We start from the raw sequence: 19,585 nt of genomic DNA, 5'->3' as shown, positions 1-19,585 counted from the left end.
GATGATTATTCTGAACCTTAAACACCAATCTCTGATTATAGAAATCTGCTTACCTAAGAATGGCAATTCTGCTTCTGATATCAAAAGTTAAGTATAAAGTCAATTAAACTGGCTTTTTAAAAGTTCTTTGATAGCATTGAAACATTATTCAGAAAAAAATTGATAAAATTTTAATGCCCTAACTGTACTGTTTTTAGGTTACTTAAGAAAATGATATTTTTGTAACAAATTAGACCTAACTATGTAAGAAAAGACGGGTGTTTTTCTGTCTCATTGATATAAGTAGTGAAATTAGGAGTGCCTGAATTCTAAACTGGGTAAATACTGCCTTCCTTTTTTGCTTAGGAAAAGTGCATTATGGCTAAATACTCAACATAAATCTGCCTCATTACTTTTGAGTTGATACCATCTGTGTTCTCCTTTGTTTCCATATCCTCTGTGTTCTCCATATTTTTCTAGATTATTGGAGCCAAGATAGGCTGATCAAACAAATTTAAAAATGTTTTCAAATAAGAAGAGGGATAACACTTACCTTGAAAACTTGATCAACTTGATGCATAGAGCCTGGGAAGCAGTTAAGTTTTAATTAAAACATTGAGCCTGCGTGTGACAGTTTCGTACCTCGGTGCTCATATTTCTTACTAAATATGGAATGTTCCCCAAAAGATAATCTAATGAAGGCCAAGCCTCAAAGCCAAAACCCATGGACCCCTCATTTCTTTTTCTAATTGCACACAGTAGAAAAGACACAAAGTCATGACATTTCAATGATATAATGAGCAATGAGCTTCCTTTAGCTTATTAAACACACCAACTCCCAAAGTCTGTTTCACTCCCTAGATTTTCTTTTAAGGAAAATATTTCTTCCCTCTAGTACATCCACCATGAAAGTCCCAGTGATAAGCTTTACAGTATTTGAATTTGGAAAATTTTAAAATTTGAATTTGGAAAATTTTAACTTAAGTTATAGCCCAGTGAAAATTCTAGAAGGCTTAAGTAGGTAAATTACATGCTAAGAAATAAAGAAGTTTAAAGGATGTTTAAGAGTAATAATACAGGATTGCACATTTATTTCTTGAAACTATATTATGTCATAAAAATTGGGTGAAGCTTTTCCACTTTTTTAGGATGTTTTGTATGATTTGACTTCAGACTCCTTAACATAAAGAAACCACCTACCACGATTGCTGCAGGATATATTGTCAGTGAACTTGGTAATATTCATTCACAGCATATATGTTGGGGGTGGTCATTGGCTCACAATTTAATGTGGCCCCCAGAAAAGTATTTTATGGCATTATAAGTTAACTGCAGGATTAAATGTTAGTGATCTGGGGAATGTCTATATTCCAGTTTTTAGTTTAAACTGGGCATGTGATCCCAGAAAGATTCCTTCTTTCTCCATCATTTAGTGGTTAAATTATAATCAGATGGAACTATAAGTCTGGCTTTCTGAAGGCCAGAAACCCATATTCCAACTATTTATTTGTTAGGATGCAAAAAATGAGGAGTAAGACAGACACTTTCTCATTGAGTTGCCCCACTTGACCAGAGGTGACATCAAAGCTCCAGTGCTTGAACTCAGTACTGAGATTTGGCACTGTCTTTCTCCCCTCACTCTCCAGCCCACCCAAGCCACTTACAGTTTTTCATAATGACTGTTTAATAAGCTGTGCCAAGGAACACTATGGTATGGCTGCCACTTCAGAGCAGGAGAGCACTGGTCTGTAGGCATTCCGTTCTGTCCCTCACTGTCAGGGTCCTGGACTTCACTGCTGCGACTCCTACTTGTCACTGCAAAGAAACAGGTGGGTCAGAGCATTCCTTCCAGGCTGTTTTTCCTAGACTCACAGCTAGGAGCATGAAGCTGATGAGTGGGCCATGTGTAAGGCAGAGTGACCGGGGTAGTGTCATGTGCTGGGGTTAGGAGGTGTGCTGCTGACCTCATTTTCTCATCTGTAAAAGGAGCAGCCTGGGGTCAGCGTTGTCAAAGGGTGGGGGGTAAACACCTGCTGGAAACTTTGTCCCTAATATCTATCTATGCTACATCCTGCATAGCTTCTCCTCACTTTCAGTCTGTGTGGTTGCAGTGAAGTTCACTCCCAGAGCCGGGAGGGTAGGTGACCCAGCTCAATCAATCAAAGTACAGCATTCAGTCCTTGCATCAGTAATTGCATCAGCGGTGGACATGTGGCCTATCCCAATTCAAGCAGAGTGGATCTCAGCACTTCAGGGATGCTCACTCTTCTCCATGAGGTTTGAACCTGCAAGATACATCGCCAACAGCTGCTGGCACCATTTTGGGACGTGAGGGAAAAGCCCATCTGGGAATGATGCCAGCACAGCAGAAGGCAGAGTTAAAAACGAAGGGCACCCAGTCCTCATGGTGTCATCTGAGTTCTGGGACCCAATTCTAAACCCTCGCGTTACAGGAGCCAATAGTTCCCCTGATTTTGTTTTTTGCTTGTTTTGTGGTTGTTGTTTTATTTTGCTTTTTTTGCACAAGGCAGTTTGAGGGTTTGCTTTTTTTGAATTTTGGTTTGTTTTTGTTCATTGCAACCAATATATTTTAATTTTGGCAGGTCTTTTGTGGCTCCAAGATTCTGTGGTCCAATTAGCTTTTTGAACTTAGACCAGTTATTTATTCACTTGGAGTCTTACTTCCCGCAACTGCAAAATAGAAATTAAAAACTTGTATCCTGCCATCTTTACACATTACAGCATTACACAAGCAGAGAGAATGACATAATGGAAGTGAAAGCACTTTCAGAAGCTAGAACCAAGATAAAGTAACAGAGAAAATCTTGTTAGTGTGCAATATCAACTGTAGAAAACTGCCACTTTTCTATGTCAAAAATGGTCAAATAACAGCAATTTCACATGTGCAACCTCCTATTTTGCATAATCTTTGCAACTTGTCTTAATTTGAGTATGCCTCCTAAACCATATGGATTCAACCTCAGATAATTTTTATGTAAAATGGTATTGGTATGGTTGCTGTTCCCTTTTCTTTTAACTCCTCTACCATCACTCATGCCTGACATCAGGAAGGAATGGGAAATAGTGTGTATCTGTGAGACCAGGTGCAGGCTCTCAGTAATAATGTACAAATAGGACATTAGCTCCTATTGAATGTATCTACCTAGCCCACAGCTTGGAGAATGCAGGAGAAAGGAGCTGGGTTTTTTTTTAATCTTCAAACTTTTCCTTTCTTTATACTTCCATTGAGGACTTCCTAAAATAAATAAATAGAACTGCTTCAAGTTGCTTTTCATACCAAATGTCAAAAAAAAAAGTATTTCTCCTGGGGTATTGCTATTAAATGTCACTTAAGCAAAATATGCATTCTTTGTTTTTATAAAATACCCATTTTAGAAAGATTTCTCAAAACACTGAAAAACTTTTTTTCCCAGCTACAAATACAGGAAGTGGACAATGCAAGGAGCTCTTCATGCTCTCACTCCTCCAAAAGCTACCTGGTCTAAAATAATTTTTTTTTTAAAAAAAAGAAAAGAAACCCTTCTATGGTTATCCTTACACCAAATTGAGAGAAAGAGAGAACATAATTCTTTCTTTTTTTTTCTTCCTCTCTCCTACAATGAAGAAAGGGTCAAGAGCTTGGAGTTTCGAATCAAGACAGATCTGGGTTTGAATCACAACTCTACACTTAAGGGCTAAGCAATCTTACAAAAATGATTTAAGCTCTCTGAGCTTCAGTTTTTTCATCTGCAAAATGGGAGTAATCATGTTACCTCCCAGAGTTGTTGAAGGGGTTCAACGAGGCCATGACTGTAAAACGCAGGGCACAGTGTCTGCCACTGATAAGAGTTTAAACAATGGTGCCTTCAGCTATTACTAGTGGCACTGTCATTATCACTGTACTTGTTTCAACTTAGGTGGCTCAATATTTCCTAAGAAGCCTTGGGAAATACTTCTGTTGTTGGCCTCCATGGTAGCTCTGTCGAATGTGAAATAACTAGCCCATGTTCCTGACTGAATACTGGCTAAATCATGCCCTTTCCCACTCAAGCGTGGCAGCAAGGTCAATGTTCCCAGGCATGCAGCCAAAAGCCAGCTCCACTTCTCCAGACACTGATGGGGAGGGTGGACAGGGGCAGGGAGGATTGTCCTCAAAGACAACAGCATTTCCTGCCCTTTGTCATCACAACAGTAAGGGTATCAGAGCAGCTGCTCCAACAGGGGTGACACAGTTGTGGCTTCCCTGGGAGATGGCTACAAGCTGGGAAAAGCCTAGGGATCAGAACCTGGGATTACAGGCCCACACTGAAACCCAAGGCACACACCTGAGCCTAGTGCTAGAACTTATTCATATTAATACTACTAACAATGTCTCCTACTTTGAGTGCTTTCTGCACCACAGGTGCTGTCCCAGACACTTTACATAGTATTCCATCAGCTCCTTAAATTATCTCCCAGGTAAGAATCTTTTTGTTCCATAAACTTTCTTTTTTGAAGGACACTGTACATCAAGAAGAGTACACAGATCATGAGTACACAATTTTATACTTTACAAAATGATCTAGTGGTATAGGATGCTTTGAGCCCTGTAGGAGACACCCACATGCCCCCTGTCAATAATTAGTTTCTCCTCCCCAAGACTGACCACTATCCTAAAATCTAACACCATAGCAGAGTTTATATGGAATACTATGGAAATGGAATACTGTGATGTAATATATACTCTTGTATGCTAGGCTGGCCTCTTTTTTTTTCTTTTTTAGACAGGGTCTTGCTCCGTCACACAGGCTGGAGTGCAATGGCACAATCATAGCTTACTGTAGCTTCAAATTCCTGGGCTGAAACTTTCCTCCCACCTCAGCTTCCTGTGTAGTTGGGACCACAGGCGTGTGCCACCACGTCGGCTAATTTTTTTTTTTTAACTTTTTGTAGAGATAGGATCTTACTTTGTTGCCCAGGCTGGTCTCAAACTTCTGGGCTCAAGCAATCCACCCACCTCAGCCTCCCAAAGTGCTGAGATTACAGGCATGAGCCACCGTCCCCGGCCTCACTGGCCTCTTTTGCCCAACAGTATGTTTATGGGATTCATTCATTAGTGTTGCAAACGGCAGTCCTTTGCTCATTCTCATTGCCATGTTGTACTCCATTGTATAAATATACCACAATTTATCTTGCCGTTGATGGCCATTTGGTATCTTTTTGGTTTGTGATTGTTAGAAGTAATGCTGCTCTGGACATTCTTATGAATGTCTTTTGGTGGGCATATGTACACATTCCTGCTAGTTATACTTCTAGGGGTGGAATCACTGGGTTGTAGGACATGCTTTGGTAGATACTGCCAAAAGGATTTCTGAAGTGGTTATGAGGTAAGGATTCTTAATCTCATTTAACAAATGCAGAAACTGACTTTCAAAGACCTGAAATAACTTGCCCAGTGTCACAGCTGTTAAGTGGAAGAGGTGAGATTCCAATCTTCCTCTTCACTTCATGCTAGATTGAGGATCTCTTGAGAAAATCTAACAGAAGTGAGAATGTAAAAGCAGCAAACTGCCTAAGTCCAGACCTTTTGGAGAAAACTGATAGCTTGCATTTGAATGCCTTTCAAAACATGTTTGCATAACTTACTTTAAAAAGTCTTAGAGATGGGTAAAGTCAAAATTATTATTCTCATTTCATAATCAAGAAAAATAAGGCTCTGGGAATCCCAGATTCCTGGAGAGATGAGATAGGTACATTTTCTGATGCTACAGTGTGAATTCGGCCAGTGCACCTCTTACTGTGGGCCACCGGCCATGACTCTAGGGCTGGAAAACCCTTTTGTATTTGAGGTTTAAAATAAGAGAAGATTGAAGCCTCCCAGGGAGGCCATGAACCCTTTTTTTATTTGGGGTTCAGACCAAGTAGGGCCAGGAACCAGCTGGTAGAAGCCTGCCTACCAACACTTCCTCTCTAAGCAAAATTTTATATTTGCCCATGCCAACCCAGTAATTCTACATTTTCAGCCCTATAAATGAGGATCTTGGAACCCTTGGCCAAAGTGTACTACTTGGGAGGAGGTGACCAGAAAAGCTTTATTGATTGATTCAGGACATCTCTGATCAAAAATTGGTGATCTTTCTGCCTGTAAGACTGGCATAACCTCCTCCTTCCTCTAGCAATGTGCTGTTTCCCCAGGACCTTTGTAGAAACCTTGGCCCCTGCAACACCAAATAGGAATTATTGACTAGAAAACTTTTGCTAAAAATACTAACTGTAATAAGAATGTGGCATTTGGATTAACTAAATGCTTTGTTTTGTGTCTTTCTTTCTTTCTTTCTTTTTTCTTTTTTTGGCCTTGGGAACCTGCTCATTTTCATTCTGGAACTGTTGTCTGGAATCAGTTATCTTTAATCAGCTTTTCAGTGACCTGTGAATAGGACTTAAACAAGGGATACAGGATTTCCTATCTGCTGGAAATCCTAGTAATTTCCATTACTCTTCCATGGTTGTTCTCTGAAGATGGTGATGAATCAATGACCTTTCTGGGACAGGCAGCAGAAAACCATCGCAGGATGGAGCTTAACTCTGGGATGGCCAGGCCAATTTGGGCAGCAATCTGGTTTGATGAGGAAATTCTTGGAAGGTTTGAGTGACTTGTCCTGTATCGCTTAGTGAGCTAGTGCATCTGCAGGAGAATGAACAGATGGTTCCCCCATCTGGCTAGGAATTTACTCAGCCTTTTATGTCTGAGAATCATTAAAAAAAGCTACAGGCTAGATGTGGGGATCCCTGAAGAAATTAGGGTAGCATTTCATAGGAAGGTGGATGGAAAGCTCTAACTTATCCACAAATGGGGCTTTAATTAGCATTTTGTGTTTCCAAGGTTGGAAAAAAAATGGTGAGCAACTGCTGACCGTGATGGATGCATATACAAAGAAAGGAGGCAGTTTGAGGTTTAGTTGATATGAGGGATAGATGCCCAGTGCAATTCTGAGACCGCACGCCCAGGAGATGGGTGGGACTTGACTGACAGGGTGAAGTCATCATCCACAGAAGGCCTCCACAGCCCACGCCGGAGCTGACGCCAGAGGTCCCTCAGAGAATCAGCTCTTACCATGGGGCTGTCAAAGGCAAAGGCAGCAGCCCCAGCAACAGAGACTGTGTTTTTTCCCCCTCAGGTGAAGCCACACACATCTCCTTTCTGGACAGTGTAAATCTCTAGAATCTGGGGACAATGGTGGGATGGGGGAACCCAAGAAGGAAGTCTTCAACCTCTTGCTAAGCTGACAAACTGGGATAGAAGAAATGGGACTTGGTACGCTGAATTTGTTCACACTGCCCACATTTGAGTGTTTACAGTTGCTAATAGAACTGGGTTGAGGCCAGACATGGTGGCTCATGCCTGCAATCCAAAGACTTTGGGAGGCTGAGGTGGGAGAATCACTTGAAGCCAGGAATTCAAGACCAGCCTGGGCAACTTAGTGAAACCCATCTTCACAAAACAAATAAGCAAACAAACAGAAACTGGCCTAGAGTGTTATCCTTTTCCCCTAGTATGTGCCATAGCATTTACTCTGAAAATTTTGAAGTTCAAGTCTTTGGACTTCGAAAGGCTACTTTGTTAATCAGGTCTCTTGGCTCAAAACATGATGTGTTACACATTATATAAGACCAAAAAAAAAAAAAAAAAACAGGAAGACTGACCGCTTGGACATTAGATGACTCGGATGAAAGACTTCTAAAATGATTTCCAATTTCAAACATCCACTGAGTTTGAGGAAAAGTTCAACTTTTCACCTGCCTGTTCTAGTGGAAAAACCCGGTAAGTCTTGCTTCTCAGAGTGCCTTCCATGAGCCAGTAGCATCGCCATCACCTGGGAGCTTGTTAGAAATGCAGACCTCAGACCCTAGAAACTGAATCGGAGTCTGCATTTTACCAAGATCCTCATGCTATTTCTTGTACATTAAGGTTGAGAAGGATTGCAACAATGCAGTGGGCACACCAGCAGGCTCCTGAAGGCACTGCCATATTGCACAGCTTCCACAGGCCTGGAGCCTGGATCCTCTGAGACACATTGTCCCCGAAATTGAAAGACTGGCATTTCACCCGCACCTGAGAGAGAAAACGTCATCTCTTCCTGGGAGGACCTGTGTGACCCCGCCTGCATGAAAGGTACATCAAGAGGGAAGAACCAAACTACCAGAGCTTATCATTGCTCTTCTGTGAGAGGGAAACTTTTGTAGGGCTGCTCAAAGGCTGGTAAAAAGCCTTGATTTAATGCTCAAGGCTTTGATGGCATTGCCCTTGTTCCCACCCAGGTTTGCTCACTCGGTCTGCAGTGGCAGGCCCATACTCGGCATTCCCCGGAGTCCTCCAGTGCCTGCGTGTACTTTCTCTTCTTGGTTGGAGGCAACGAAGCTCTAAAATCAAGACACCAAAATGAAGGTTAGGATTCTTCCTTGCGTTCCACGTTATGTTAAATAAAATTTAATCTCCCAGGCTCTCTGCTTTCCTAAGTCTAATTCCAATTAGTCAAGGTTCCTTGAGCCCTACTAGGCTGAAACTCAGTTTCCCTTGATCAAGTGGATCTGAGATTTACCAACTTGAAAGATAAGCTGACAATGTCTATAATGGCAGAGGACTCATTGAGACAGGGAAGATACAGACTTAAAATATAGGTATACATTTTACACCCGACAAGTTTTTTCTCATGGAGTTTTACCACAATTTCTGATGGCCTTTACTCTTTCTGGCACCCTCTAGATCCAGAAGAGGAAATAAAAGAAAGAAAAGGGGAGAAGACAGAAGAAAAGAACATCAGTTAATGCTTAACTAGCAGATATTTCTCGGAGAGCTCATCCACGATCCTTTTGGGTAGTCTAGCTGAGCCTGCATAAGCTAACAGTGTTTCCTCCATCATCCAGAACCTCACTGTATATTTCTGACATTTTAGCTTTTGGTTGAATGAGGACCTTGGATTTGAAAGGTTTTTAATTAAAAGATTGTCTAAGCCAAGAACACTGGGACCTCGCGACGTCCTATATGCGTCTCAACACTGCCATCTCCTGGAAAGAACTCCACTGTGCATTCTCCCTAAGTCCCTGCCAGAGGCAGGCTGCTCCGAGGCTTTCTGCAGAGGTCTTTGATAACTAAATGTCTTTTTCTTTACCCAGGGCTGTGACACAGAGGCTGCTGATGGTAAGAACAACCTATCCCCAGATGGGAGGACACGGATTGGTCCAGGGGGGTGGCAAGATGACTGGCGTTTGAGTGGCAGCTGTGAAAGCCTCCGTGGATTTGGCTGGAGTCGCCCATTCCAGAGGTGCTCTGCAGCGGGTGCATGGGCGGCATCGCAGGAGCAGCTGTGGGGTGGAGAAAAGGAGCTGGAGTCCTCCCAGCTGTGGGCCTCAAGGTTCGGTAGCATGCACCTGGGGAGAGACACAAGCAAGAAGTGCCCCTTTCTCACGGCCCAGCGTCGAGGAGGAAAAGCAACAGTGCCGGATGTGCTGAAGGTGGATCGCACTCACCTTTGACCTGCGGAGGAGAGCATGAGTCGGATGCAGAATAGGGCGGGGTGTCTGGGAGCTGGCGTTGCCTGAAGATTAGAGACATACATTGCAATTTTGTTTCACTCTAGTCCATTATATTTTTGTCACAAATAGGAGACAACCCTCAGTGTACAGCCCCCACAGTGATGGTTCCAGGTGCTGGGCATGGGGGGTGAGGGGGTTGGGAAGTGAGATCCCAGCAGACCAGGCCCAGGGTCGTGTCCTGGTTAAGTGAGTGGGCTTTGGGTCCCAGCTCTTCCACTTCCTAGCTGTGTATCCATGAACAAGTACATAACCTCTCCAGGCCTCCATTTCCTCATCTACAAAATGGAAATAATCATTACATCTACCTCACAGCATTGTTGTAAGAATTAAATGAGATCATGTATATAAAGCCCATATCATAATGTCCCAAACATAGTGAGTGCCCAATAAAGTTTAATATTATTGCTTCTTATAAAGGACAAATATTTAAAGTGACAGATATCCCAATGGCACTGATTGAATCTTTACAAATTACATGAATGTATTAAATTATCGCATTTACCCCCAAATATATATACATCTATTATGTATCAATAAAATTTTTTAAATAATTACTTCTTAATACTCCTATACCAGAAGAAAAATGGTTGTACATATTGTTCGGGCTAAGGAAATGTAAACTGCTGTCCCTACAGCAATGATTTTCCATCCGGGCGCCAAGGGATCCCAAAGCTCTTAAAAGGAGCTCAGGGGTTTTATAACAAGAACACTTTAAATTGCTGAGGAGAAAATAACTTTTTTCTGTTTTATATATTGAAGTGCAAGTAATTTTTTCTTTTTCTTTTTTTTTTTTTTTGAGATGGAGTCTTGCTCTGTTACCCAGGCTGGAGTACAGTGGCATGATCTTGGCTCACTGAAACCTCCACCTCCCAGGTTCAAGCGATTCTCCTGACTCAGCCTCCCAAGTAGCTGGTATTACAGGCGCTTGCCAGCACGCCTGGTTAATTTTTGTATTTTTAGTAGAGACAGGGTTTCACCATGTTGGCCAGGCTGGTCTTGAACTCCTGACCTTAGGTGATCTGCCCGTCTCAGCCTCCCAAAGTGTAGAGATTACAGGCATGAGCCACGGCACCCGGCCAGTAAAATTTTATTTTTTAAAAAATGTGTACTACCACTAAAGAAGTGTGAAAATTTCTGTTCCAAAAGACCTACAAGTTGCTTGTAGCTCAGCATCTCTGTGATGCTGCATCATATATAAGCACCCCAACCTCTACTTTATTCTCTTGCTTGAGGAGGAAGTTTCAAGTTTAGTATGTTGTTTAAAAGTCCAACATAATATGATGAAAAGCTTGCTTTTATCATTTATCAGAAAAGTTGTTTTCTCCTCAAATTAGTTCTTTATAATTTATTCACTTCCTATTAATAAGGGAAGAGAGAACACACATCTACTCTCCTCCAAAAATCCCACTCAAATAAATGTAAAGGAATAAAGAGACATAAATACCAAAGCATATAGAGAATATGAGCAGAGACCCCAGCAGACCAAATTTTAATAACATGGCAGCAGACAGAAATAGAATAGATGATAGCTGAACTAGTAGAATGGATAAAACACAACCAAGACTGCCTGGAAATGGTGGAGGGAACAGAGGGAGCCAACAAGAAGTTTTCCAATCAAACAAAACTCAAAAAGCCCAGGATGCAGGAGTCACCATGAGCTTCTGCATTCAGGGCTAAGGGTGGAGCTGAAAACAAAAGGATTGGTTGAACATTTGAACAAGAAACAACTGGAGGCCAGGCGCGGTGGCTCACGCCTGTAATCCCAGCACTTTGGGAAGCGGAGGTGGGAGGATCACAAGGTCAGGAGATCAAGACCATCCCACCTAACACGGTGAAACTCTGTCTCTACTAAAAATACAAAAAATTAGCCGGCCGTGGTGGCAGGCTCCTGTAGTCCCAGCTACTCGGGAGGCTGAGGCAGGAGAATGGTGTGAACCCGGGAGGCGGAGCTTGCAGTGAGCCAAGATCGCACCACTGCACTACAGCCTAGGTGACCGAGCGAGACTCCATCTCAAAAAAACAAACAAAAAAGAAAGACCTGGACCCTTACATCAGCTTCCCCACCCTATAAAGCTACCTCCATCACCCCAACAGAAGTTGGAAAGGTTTACTCTCTAGAGAAGTGGCCCCAGGGAAACTGTGGTACAGGGTTACCAGGCACAGTGAATGCTGTGGCTGAGCTACTGGGCTGAAAAAATAGAAGAATTCATTAAAAATCTAACCACTGAATTCTGAGTCTTTTCCTTAACTCTGTTTTGCATGTATCCAAGCAGATTTCCCACAAGTAAGAAATTGGAATAATGTTCCCAAGAAAAACAGAATGTACTCGAGGAAAACGTAGTATTTTCAAGTTACCAAGGAAATAGCCATCCCCTCCTTGATCACTCTACCAAGAAATTCATCCTTTGAGAACAATGGTTTGCACACAGAACTTTTTAAACAAGAACAAACAATAAAGGACCAGACATTTTGAGAAAGCCTTTAACATTAAAGACAGAGAACAAAACCAGATAAATAGGGAATGCTAAAGAATCACAAAGAGCTCCTTTCATTTTTTTTTCCCCCTTCTTATATGATGAGTAAACTCCTACCAGATCTGACCCTCCCACAGAGAAACAAACGCTGGAAATACTTAAAAAACAAAAACAAAACAAAACAAAAAACACCACCTACCCAAAGACACTGGAAACTAGACAAAAGCAAGGAGATTGTGGCGGGCACTGAAACTTGGAGAAGGTACTGCCATACAGTGAGTTTCTTGTTTACAGCATTTAGTTTGAGGGCTGGTTGAAGTCAGAGCCACAGGACAGCTAACCTCCGATAGAAATCCACAGCCTTCCTGGCCTGAATAACCAGAAAACAGATTTTGGGGCAAACACAGCGGCTGAAAAGTGAAAGAGGAATCTTGGAAAAGAAAGATAAGAGCAGGGGACCCCTGGATTCTGTGTGTAACTCTGCCAAATCTATTGCTGACTCCTGATCTACCATATATGGGGCAGACTGCGCACAGCCCAACCAAAGACAACATGACTGAACTGAAATTTGAGTTACTTCCCAAGACAAAGTTTACCATTTGAGTCTAAGCAAAGTGATTGACTACAAAAACAAAAGTATACATACTCTTCTGGGGGATATAAAAGAATCCAGCCATTCACAACGTCCAGGTACAAAAACTACTCTACAACAGCAATCCCCAACCTTTCTGGCACTAGAGACTGATTTCATGGAAGAGATGGACGTAGTGGGGGCGGGGGATGGTTTCGGGATGAAACTGCTCCACCTCAGATCATCAGGCGTTAGTTAGATTTTCATAAGGCGCATGCAATCTAGATCCCCCTCGCATGTGCAGTTCACAGCAGGGTTCCCGCTCCTAAGGGAATCTAATGCTGCTGCTGATCTGACAGGAGGCGGAGCCCAGGCGGGAATGCTCTTGCAGCCAGGTTCCTATCAGGCCATGGACCCGTAGCAGTCCGCCGGCAGGGGTTGGAAAAACTGCTCTACAAAGAACCAGAAAAATGCGGCCTAGCTTGGAGGGACAGAACAATCAGTGAATAGTAACCCAGAAATGATCCAGATACTGGATTAGCAGACAAGGATCTTTAAAGCAGCTACTATAAGAAGCTAAATGAAGCAGACAAGAACATGCTTGTGAAAAAAAATAAATAAAATCTCAGCAAAGAAATCAAAACTACAAATTAAAAAACTAAATAGAAATTCTAAGATTAGAAAAATTCCAGAAATAAAAGTTTTAAAAAATTATTAGACGGGCTTAAAACGGAACTCGAAGATACATCAATAGACATCATCCCATCTAAACAACAGAGAGGAAAAAAATGAACTTTAAAAAAGAGAGAGAAAAAGAGATTTATGAACCTGCAGAGAGGATGAAACAGAAGAAAATTGAGATATAACAGCCAAAATCTTCCTATATTTAGGAAAAGATACATTTATATCTTTAAGAAGCTCAGCAAAATAAATACATCTACCGCATCAGAGTGAAGTAACTGTAAGCCAAAAATGAAGAGAAAGTCTTAAAAGTAGCTAAAGAAAAACAGTACATTATGTGCCAGGTCATAGTGATTCAAATAATCACTGACTAATCAAAATCTTCAGAGGCCAAAAGACAGTACAAAAACATCTTTAAAGTGCTACATAAAAACAAAACTGGTAAGCCAGAATTTGATATCCAATGAAAATAGTCTTCAAGAATGAAAGCAAAGTAAAGATATTTTGAGATAAAAGAAAACTAAGTGAATTTGAGAATAGACATGTACAATAAGAAATGTTAAAGACAGTTATTCAGGCTAAAGGGAAATGGTTCTAGATGGAAATTTGAAACTATGGAAAGGGATGAAGAGAATAAAAATGATATATTATTGAATGTAAATTATTTTTTATCTTAATTTTAAAAAATACATCTGAAGCTGGGCACAGTGGCTCACGCCTATAATCCCAGCACTTCGGGAGGCCGAAGGAGAAGAATTGCTTAAGACCAGGAGCTTAAGACTAGCCTGGACAACATGGCAAGACCCTGTTTCTACAAAAAATACTAAAATTAGCAGGGCGTGGTGGCATGCACCTGTGCTCCCAGCTACTCAGGAGGCTTAGGCTGATGGATCGCTTGAGCCCAGGAGATTGAGGCTGCAGTGAGCCATGAGTTGCCACTCCTCGCTAGCCTGAGCAACAGGCTGAGACCGTATTTCAAAAATAATAATAAAATAAAATAACAAAATAAAATACATTTGAGGGCTTAAAGCAAACATTACGACATGATTTTGTGAAGTTTATAATGCACATAGGTATAATACTTAGGACAACTATAGCATAGGGGATGGGAGTTGGAGATCAATGGAACTACATTGTTGATGGTTCTACATTTTATGTAAAGTGGTACAATATTAACTCATTAACTCTAAATAAACTGCAAAAAGTTAAATAATGCAAAGGAGTAGAACTCAAGTCAACAGATAAAATGAAATTCTAAAATTATTCAAACAATACAAAATAAACCAAGAAAGGAGTTACAGAAGAATAAGAAACAGAAGGGGCCAAAAAAAAAAGAGAGACAAATAATTAAATGTCAGACTTAACTACAGATATAGTCCTCCCTTATCCATGGTTTCACTTTCTAAGGTTTCAGTTACCCACAATCAACCTTGGTCCAAAAATATTAAATGGAAAATTCCAGAAATAAATAATTTATAAGTTTTAAATTGCACACCATTCTGAGTAGCATGATGAAATCACAAACCATGAGTTATCCCTTTTTCCAGTATATCCACACTGTATCCTCTACCCACCCATTGTCTTAGTAGCCTAAGACAAAGACAGATTGCCTGCCACGATACCACATTACTTGTGTTCAAGTAACCTTTATTTTACTTTATAATGGTTCCAAACACAAGACATGTAAAGTTGGCAATTTGGATATGCCCAAGAGAAGCCACAAAGTGCTTCCTTTAAGTGAACATTTGAAAACTCTTGACATAGTAAGGAAAGAAAAAAAATTGTGTGCTGAGATTGCTAGAATCTACTGCAAGCTTGTCCAACCCGCCAGCCGTGGGCTGCATGCAGCCCAGGACGGATGCAACCCAACGCAAATTTGTAAACTTTTTAAAAATGTTATGAGTTTTTTTGTTTGTTTGTTTAGTTCATCATCTAACATTAATCTTAGTGTTTTACATGTGGCCAAAGACAATTCTTCTTCTTCCAATGTGGCCCAGGGAAGCCAAAAGATTGGACACCCCGATCTACTGTAAAGAAAGAAAAAGAAATTTGTGCATAGCATATACAGGGTTTGGTACTATCCTCAGTTTCAGGCATCCAGTAGGGATATTGCAACATATCCTCCATGAATAAGGAGGTCTATTGTACAATACTAATAATTACATTAGATGTTAAAAGATTAAACACTCCCATTAAAAGGCAGAAATTAGGCCAGGCACGGTAGCTCACACCTATAATTCCAGTGCTTTGGGAAACTGAGGCAGGAGGATTGCTTGAGGTTAGGAATTCAAGACCAGCTTCAGCAACATAGTGAGACCCTGTCTCTAAAAACAAAATGTAAAGGCCAGGCGTGGTGGCTCACACCTGTAATCCCAGCACTTTGGGAGGCCGAGGCGGGTGGATCACAAGGTTAGGAGTCTGAGACCAGCCTGGCCAACATGGTGAAACCCCATCTCTACTAAAAATACAAAAATTAGCCAGGCATGGTGGCGCACACCTGTAATCCCAGCTACTCATGAGGCTGAGGCAGGAGAATCGCATGACCTCAGGAGGCGAAGGTTGCAGTGAGCCGAGATTGTGCCATTGCACTCCAGCCTAGGCAACAGAGCAAGACTCCATCTCAAAAAAAAAAAAAAAATTTTTTTTAAATTAGCCAGGTGTGGTTGTGCACACCTATAGTCCAAGCTATTCAGGAGAGTGAGGCAGGAAGATCACTTGAGCCCAGAAGTTTGAGGTTACAATGAGCTGTGATCATGCCACTGCACTTCAGCCTAGGTGACAAAGTGAGACCCTGTCCCTAAGGGGGAAAAAGGGCAGAAATTATCAGAATGGATTTTTAAAAAGCAACTCTCTTTTGCCTGCAAAAATACTTGAAATATAAAGACACAGATAAGTCAAAAGTTAACCAAGAGAAAAATGTGTACAAGAAGGGTGAAGCAGTTTCATGAATAATAGCTAAAACTGATTTCAAAATAAAGAGTACCACCACAGACAAAGAGGCTCATTTCATAATAATAAAAGAGTCATTTTTTAGGAAGGCATAGGAAACATGACTGTTTATGTACTTAATAACAGAGTTTCAAAATATACAAAGCAAAAATTAGTGAAACTAAAAGATATAGACAATTGTACAATCACATAGCTAAACATTTTAACATTCCTCTTTCATCGATGATAGAACAAAATGGGGGGAACAAGTTGATAGAACCAAAAAGTCACTAAAGACATACATGGATTGAGGAGTTTATTGAAGAGAAAAAGAATTGATTATTTTTAACATTGAGAAAAATTTTCAGCTCTTTTTAGAGAACTTGAGGGAACCAAAGCCAAACAAATTGTAAAAACAAGGCAATGATTCAAACAAAGCAAAAAAAATGAAAATTATATGTGACACATCACAATAATGTAAGCCCTGGATATTGACATAACTAAAAAATTTTAGACAATTTTATGATATTGGGAAGCTGAGTGTAGAAGTGAATGTAAGGTGTGACATAAGAAAATTAAATCTTCCCAGAAGATTATATTATGTTCTTCAAGTGTATACAGCAAAAAAAACAATATAAAAACATTATTTAGATATAGGGCAATAGAAATATCCAAAAAGAGGGCCAGGCGCGGTGGCCCATGCCTGTAATCCCAGGCATGGGAGGCCGAGGCGGGTGGATCACGAGATCAAGAGATCGAGACCATCCTGGCTAACACGGTGAAATCCTGTCTCTACTAAAAAAAAATACAAAAATTAGCCGGGCGTGGTGGTAGGTGCCTGCAGTCCCAGCTACTCGGGAGGCTGAGGCAGGAGAATGGCATGAACCTGGGAGGCGGAGCTTGCAGTGAGCCAAGATTGTGCCACTGCACTCCAGCCTGGGCGACAGAGCAAGACTCCATCTCAAAAAAAAAAAAAAAAAGAAAAAAAAGAAATATCCAAAAAGAGTTGGAAAGTGGCTGCCTCTGGGGGAGCCAATTTAAAGACAGGGGTAGAGCAGGGGGATTGCTGGTAATCTCCTATTACATGCTGTATACACTATCATTTGACTTCTTAGTTTCTTCACATGTATCACTCTAGGTCTATAAATTAAATTTTGTAACTGACTCTGTTATCTCATAATTCCACATTTAAGGCTCTAGGCAGTTGTTTAGTTACCCTGACACTACATGCATCATTGAATTCAATAATGTAATAAAAACTGAAAATCACAAGTAAATGATCAATCTACTAAAAAAAATATGGCTTGGCATATTGTAAACAGGAATGCAGTCTCCATCCAGCAGTCCCTTAACGAGAACCAAAAGTCCCTGCATTGAGTGACAGGAATATGTGTTGGTGGTTTTAAGATGAAGATTTTAAAATATTAAATGCTATCTTTAGAGTTCATTCCCCTTCCAAAATTCACCACAGCTACTCCTTTATTTCATTTTATTTTATATGCTTCCATGCTCAATGCATTTAAACACAGTTAGAGAAATTTTGCACTCCTTTTCAGAGAATTTGAAGGGAGAATTAATGATAGCTACCTTCAAACTGACCAAATTGTTAAAACAAGAGCAATGATTAGCTCCTAGTAAAACATTTGTTTGGTATTTTTTCTTCACTTCTTAGCCCCTCTTACTCACAATCATCATGTCAGGAATCCCAGAAATGCACATCACACTGTGTTTCAGTCTTTGTACTCCAAACTTGTCTATTATACCAAAAGGATTTCCATAAAGCAGACAAACACCAGAGAGCAACAGACACTATGGGTCATACCTTGAGCAGCCAACTCTGTCTCTAGCTTCAGCAGGAAAGAGTTGTAAAAATCAAGAGATTCGGGAGGCCGAGGTGGGTGGATCACCTGAGGTCAGGAGTTCGAGACCAGCCTGGCCAACATGGCAAAACCCTGTCTTCACTAAAGATACAAAAAAAAAAAAAAAAAATTAGCCAGATGTGCTCGCTTGAACCCAAGAGGCAGAGGTTGCAGTGAGCCGAGATCTCAACACTGCCCTCCAGCCTGGGCAACAGAGTGAGACTCTGTGACAAAAAAAAAAAAAAAAAAAAAGGAAGAAAAATCAAGAGATTCTTAGCAGCTGATAAAAATAAAATAATTTGCCTTCTAAACCTCTTCCTCTCAGACATACAACTTGTTTTTGTCTTTCGGAGGATGAACGGAGAAACAGTCTCCCAGGGGTTGAATCTATGTAAACCAAAAGAGGGCGTACAAAATAGACTTTGCCCTCCAGCTAGTTGAGGCGATATGTACATCCATGACATACATGCTGCCCTCAATGCAGCCAGTATTTCTTTCATATTGCAACCAGGCTTGCTCAAGTCTTTACTGAGTGCCTACTGTGCTCATGACTCTACCAGGCATTAGGCAAGACAAATACACAGTGTGTCTTCATGTGAATATCTAGGTGGGATACTCACAATTGAGCCATCCAATCCTAGTTTTCTCCAATGAATCCCTCGGTGCCTTCATACAACACCAACCGCCCCTTCTCTAAAGCTCTATGGCACCTCACACTGAGCTTGGCTCAGCACAGTGTCCAATACAGAGTTGGTGCATAACAAATACGAAAGACTGTGTTAAACTACATATGACCATGAATATGCTGTATATATAAATCCATACATCAGGAGAGAACTTTCCTGACCACCCAATCTAAAATGGTAGTCTCTCCTCCTTGCTTTACTCTTATTTGTCTTCATCTTACTGAGTGACTTTAGACTACCTGCCACTGTCTTTTTCTTCCCACCGGAGTGGCATGACAGTAATGGTGTGCCAAGGATGAGGGGATGGGAATTGCTCACCCCAGGTGCAGGCAATAAGGAAATGCATTGTCTGTAGACAATTTGAAAACAATACTAAGCCTACAAAGAGTCAGTCTGCTTTTTATTATCACCATGCATCACCAATTCTAAGAAAAATGCCTGGGTGCCCTGCCAGGGCAGACTGTACCCACCACACTGCCCTTGGTGAGCTACTGGCAGGGATTACATCTGTTTTGTTCACTGTTTTACCCCATCCTCCAACTATAAACATGATTGTTATTTAAAGTATTTCCTCCAATTTTTCATGTATATGATTTATCTTTTCACATGAACTTTCACGTTAAGAATATGTCTTCCCACTCTGTGTGTGAGTGCATGTGTGTGCATGTGTGAGTGCATGTGTGAGTGCCTATCTGTGTGAGTGTGTGAGTACGTGTGAGTACGTGTGAGTACGTGTGTGTGCACGTGTGAGTACGTGTGTGTGAGTGCATGTGTGTGCACGTGTGTGTGCACATGTGTGCATGCTGTGCATGTGTGTGTACATGTGCACTCCAT

At 41.1% G+C, this 19,585-nt stretch overlaps 1 protein-coding gene across 1 annotated transcript in view; it reads right to left on the bottom strand.

The window, feature by feature from the left end:
• MYRFL (myelin regulatory factor like) overlaps positions 1–19,585 on the bottom strand; it is a 121,999-nt gene that overhangs the window by 64,646 nt on the left and 37,768 nt on the right. Inside the window, exons 3-6 of the mRNA XM_054445027.1 lie at positions 9,487–9,554; positions 9,129–9,387; positions 8,288–8,379; positions 1,644–1,794 (exon numbers count right to left, since the gene is read on the bottom strand). Coding sequence (XP_054301002.1) covers positions 1,644–1,794; positions 8,288–8,379; positions 9,129–9,387; positions 9,487–9,554 — 570 coding nt within the window. The remainder of the gene's footprint in view (positions 1–1,643; positions 1,795–8,287; positions 8,380–9,128; positions 9,388–9,486; positions 9,555–19,585) is intronic.

This window comes from Pongo pygmaeus, chromosome 10 (assembly GCF_028885625.2).
Source record: "Pongo pygmaeus isolate AG05252 chromosome 10, NHGRI_mPonPyg2-v2.0_pri, whole genome shotgun sequence".
Lineage (NCBI taxonomy): Eukaryota > Metazoa > Chordata > Mammalia > Primates > Hominidae > Pongo > Pongo pygmaeus.
This window is presented reverse-complemented; position numbering and strand designations above follow the sequence as displayed.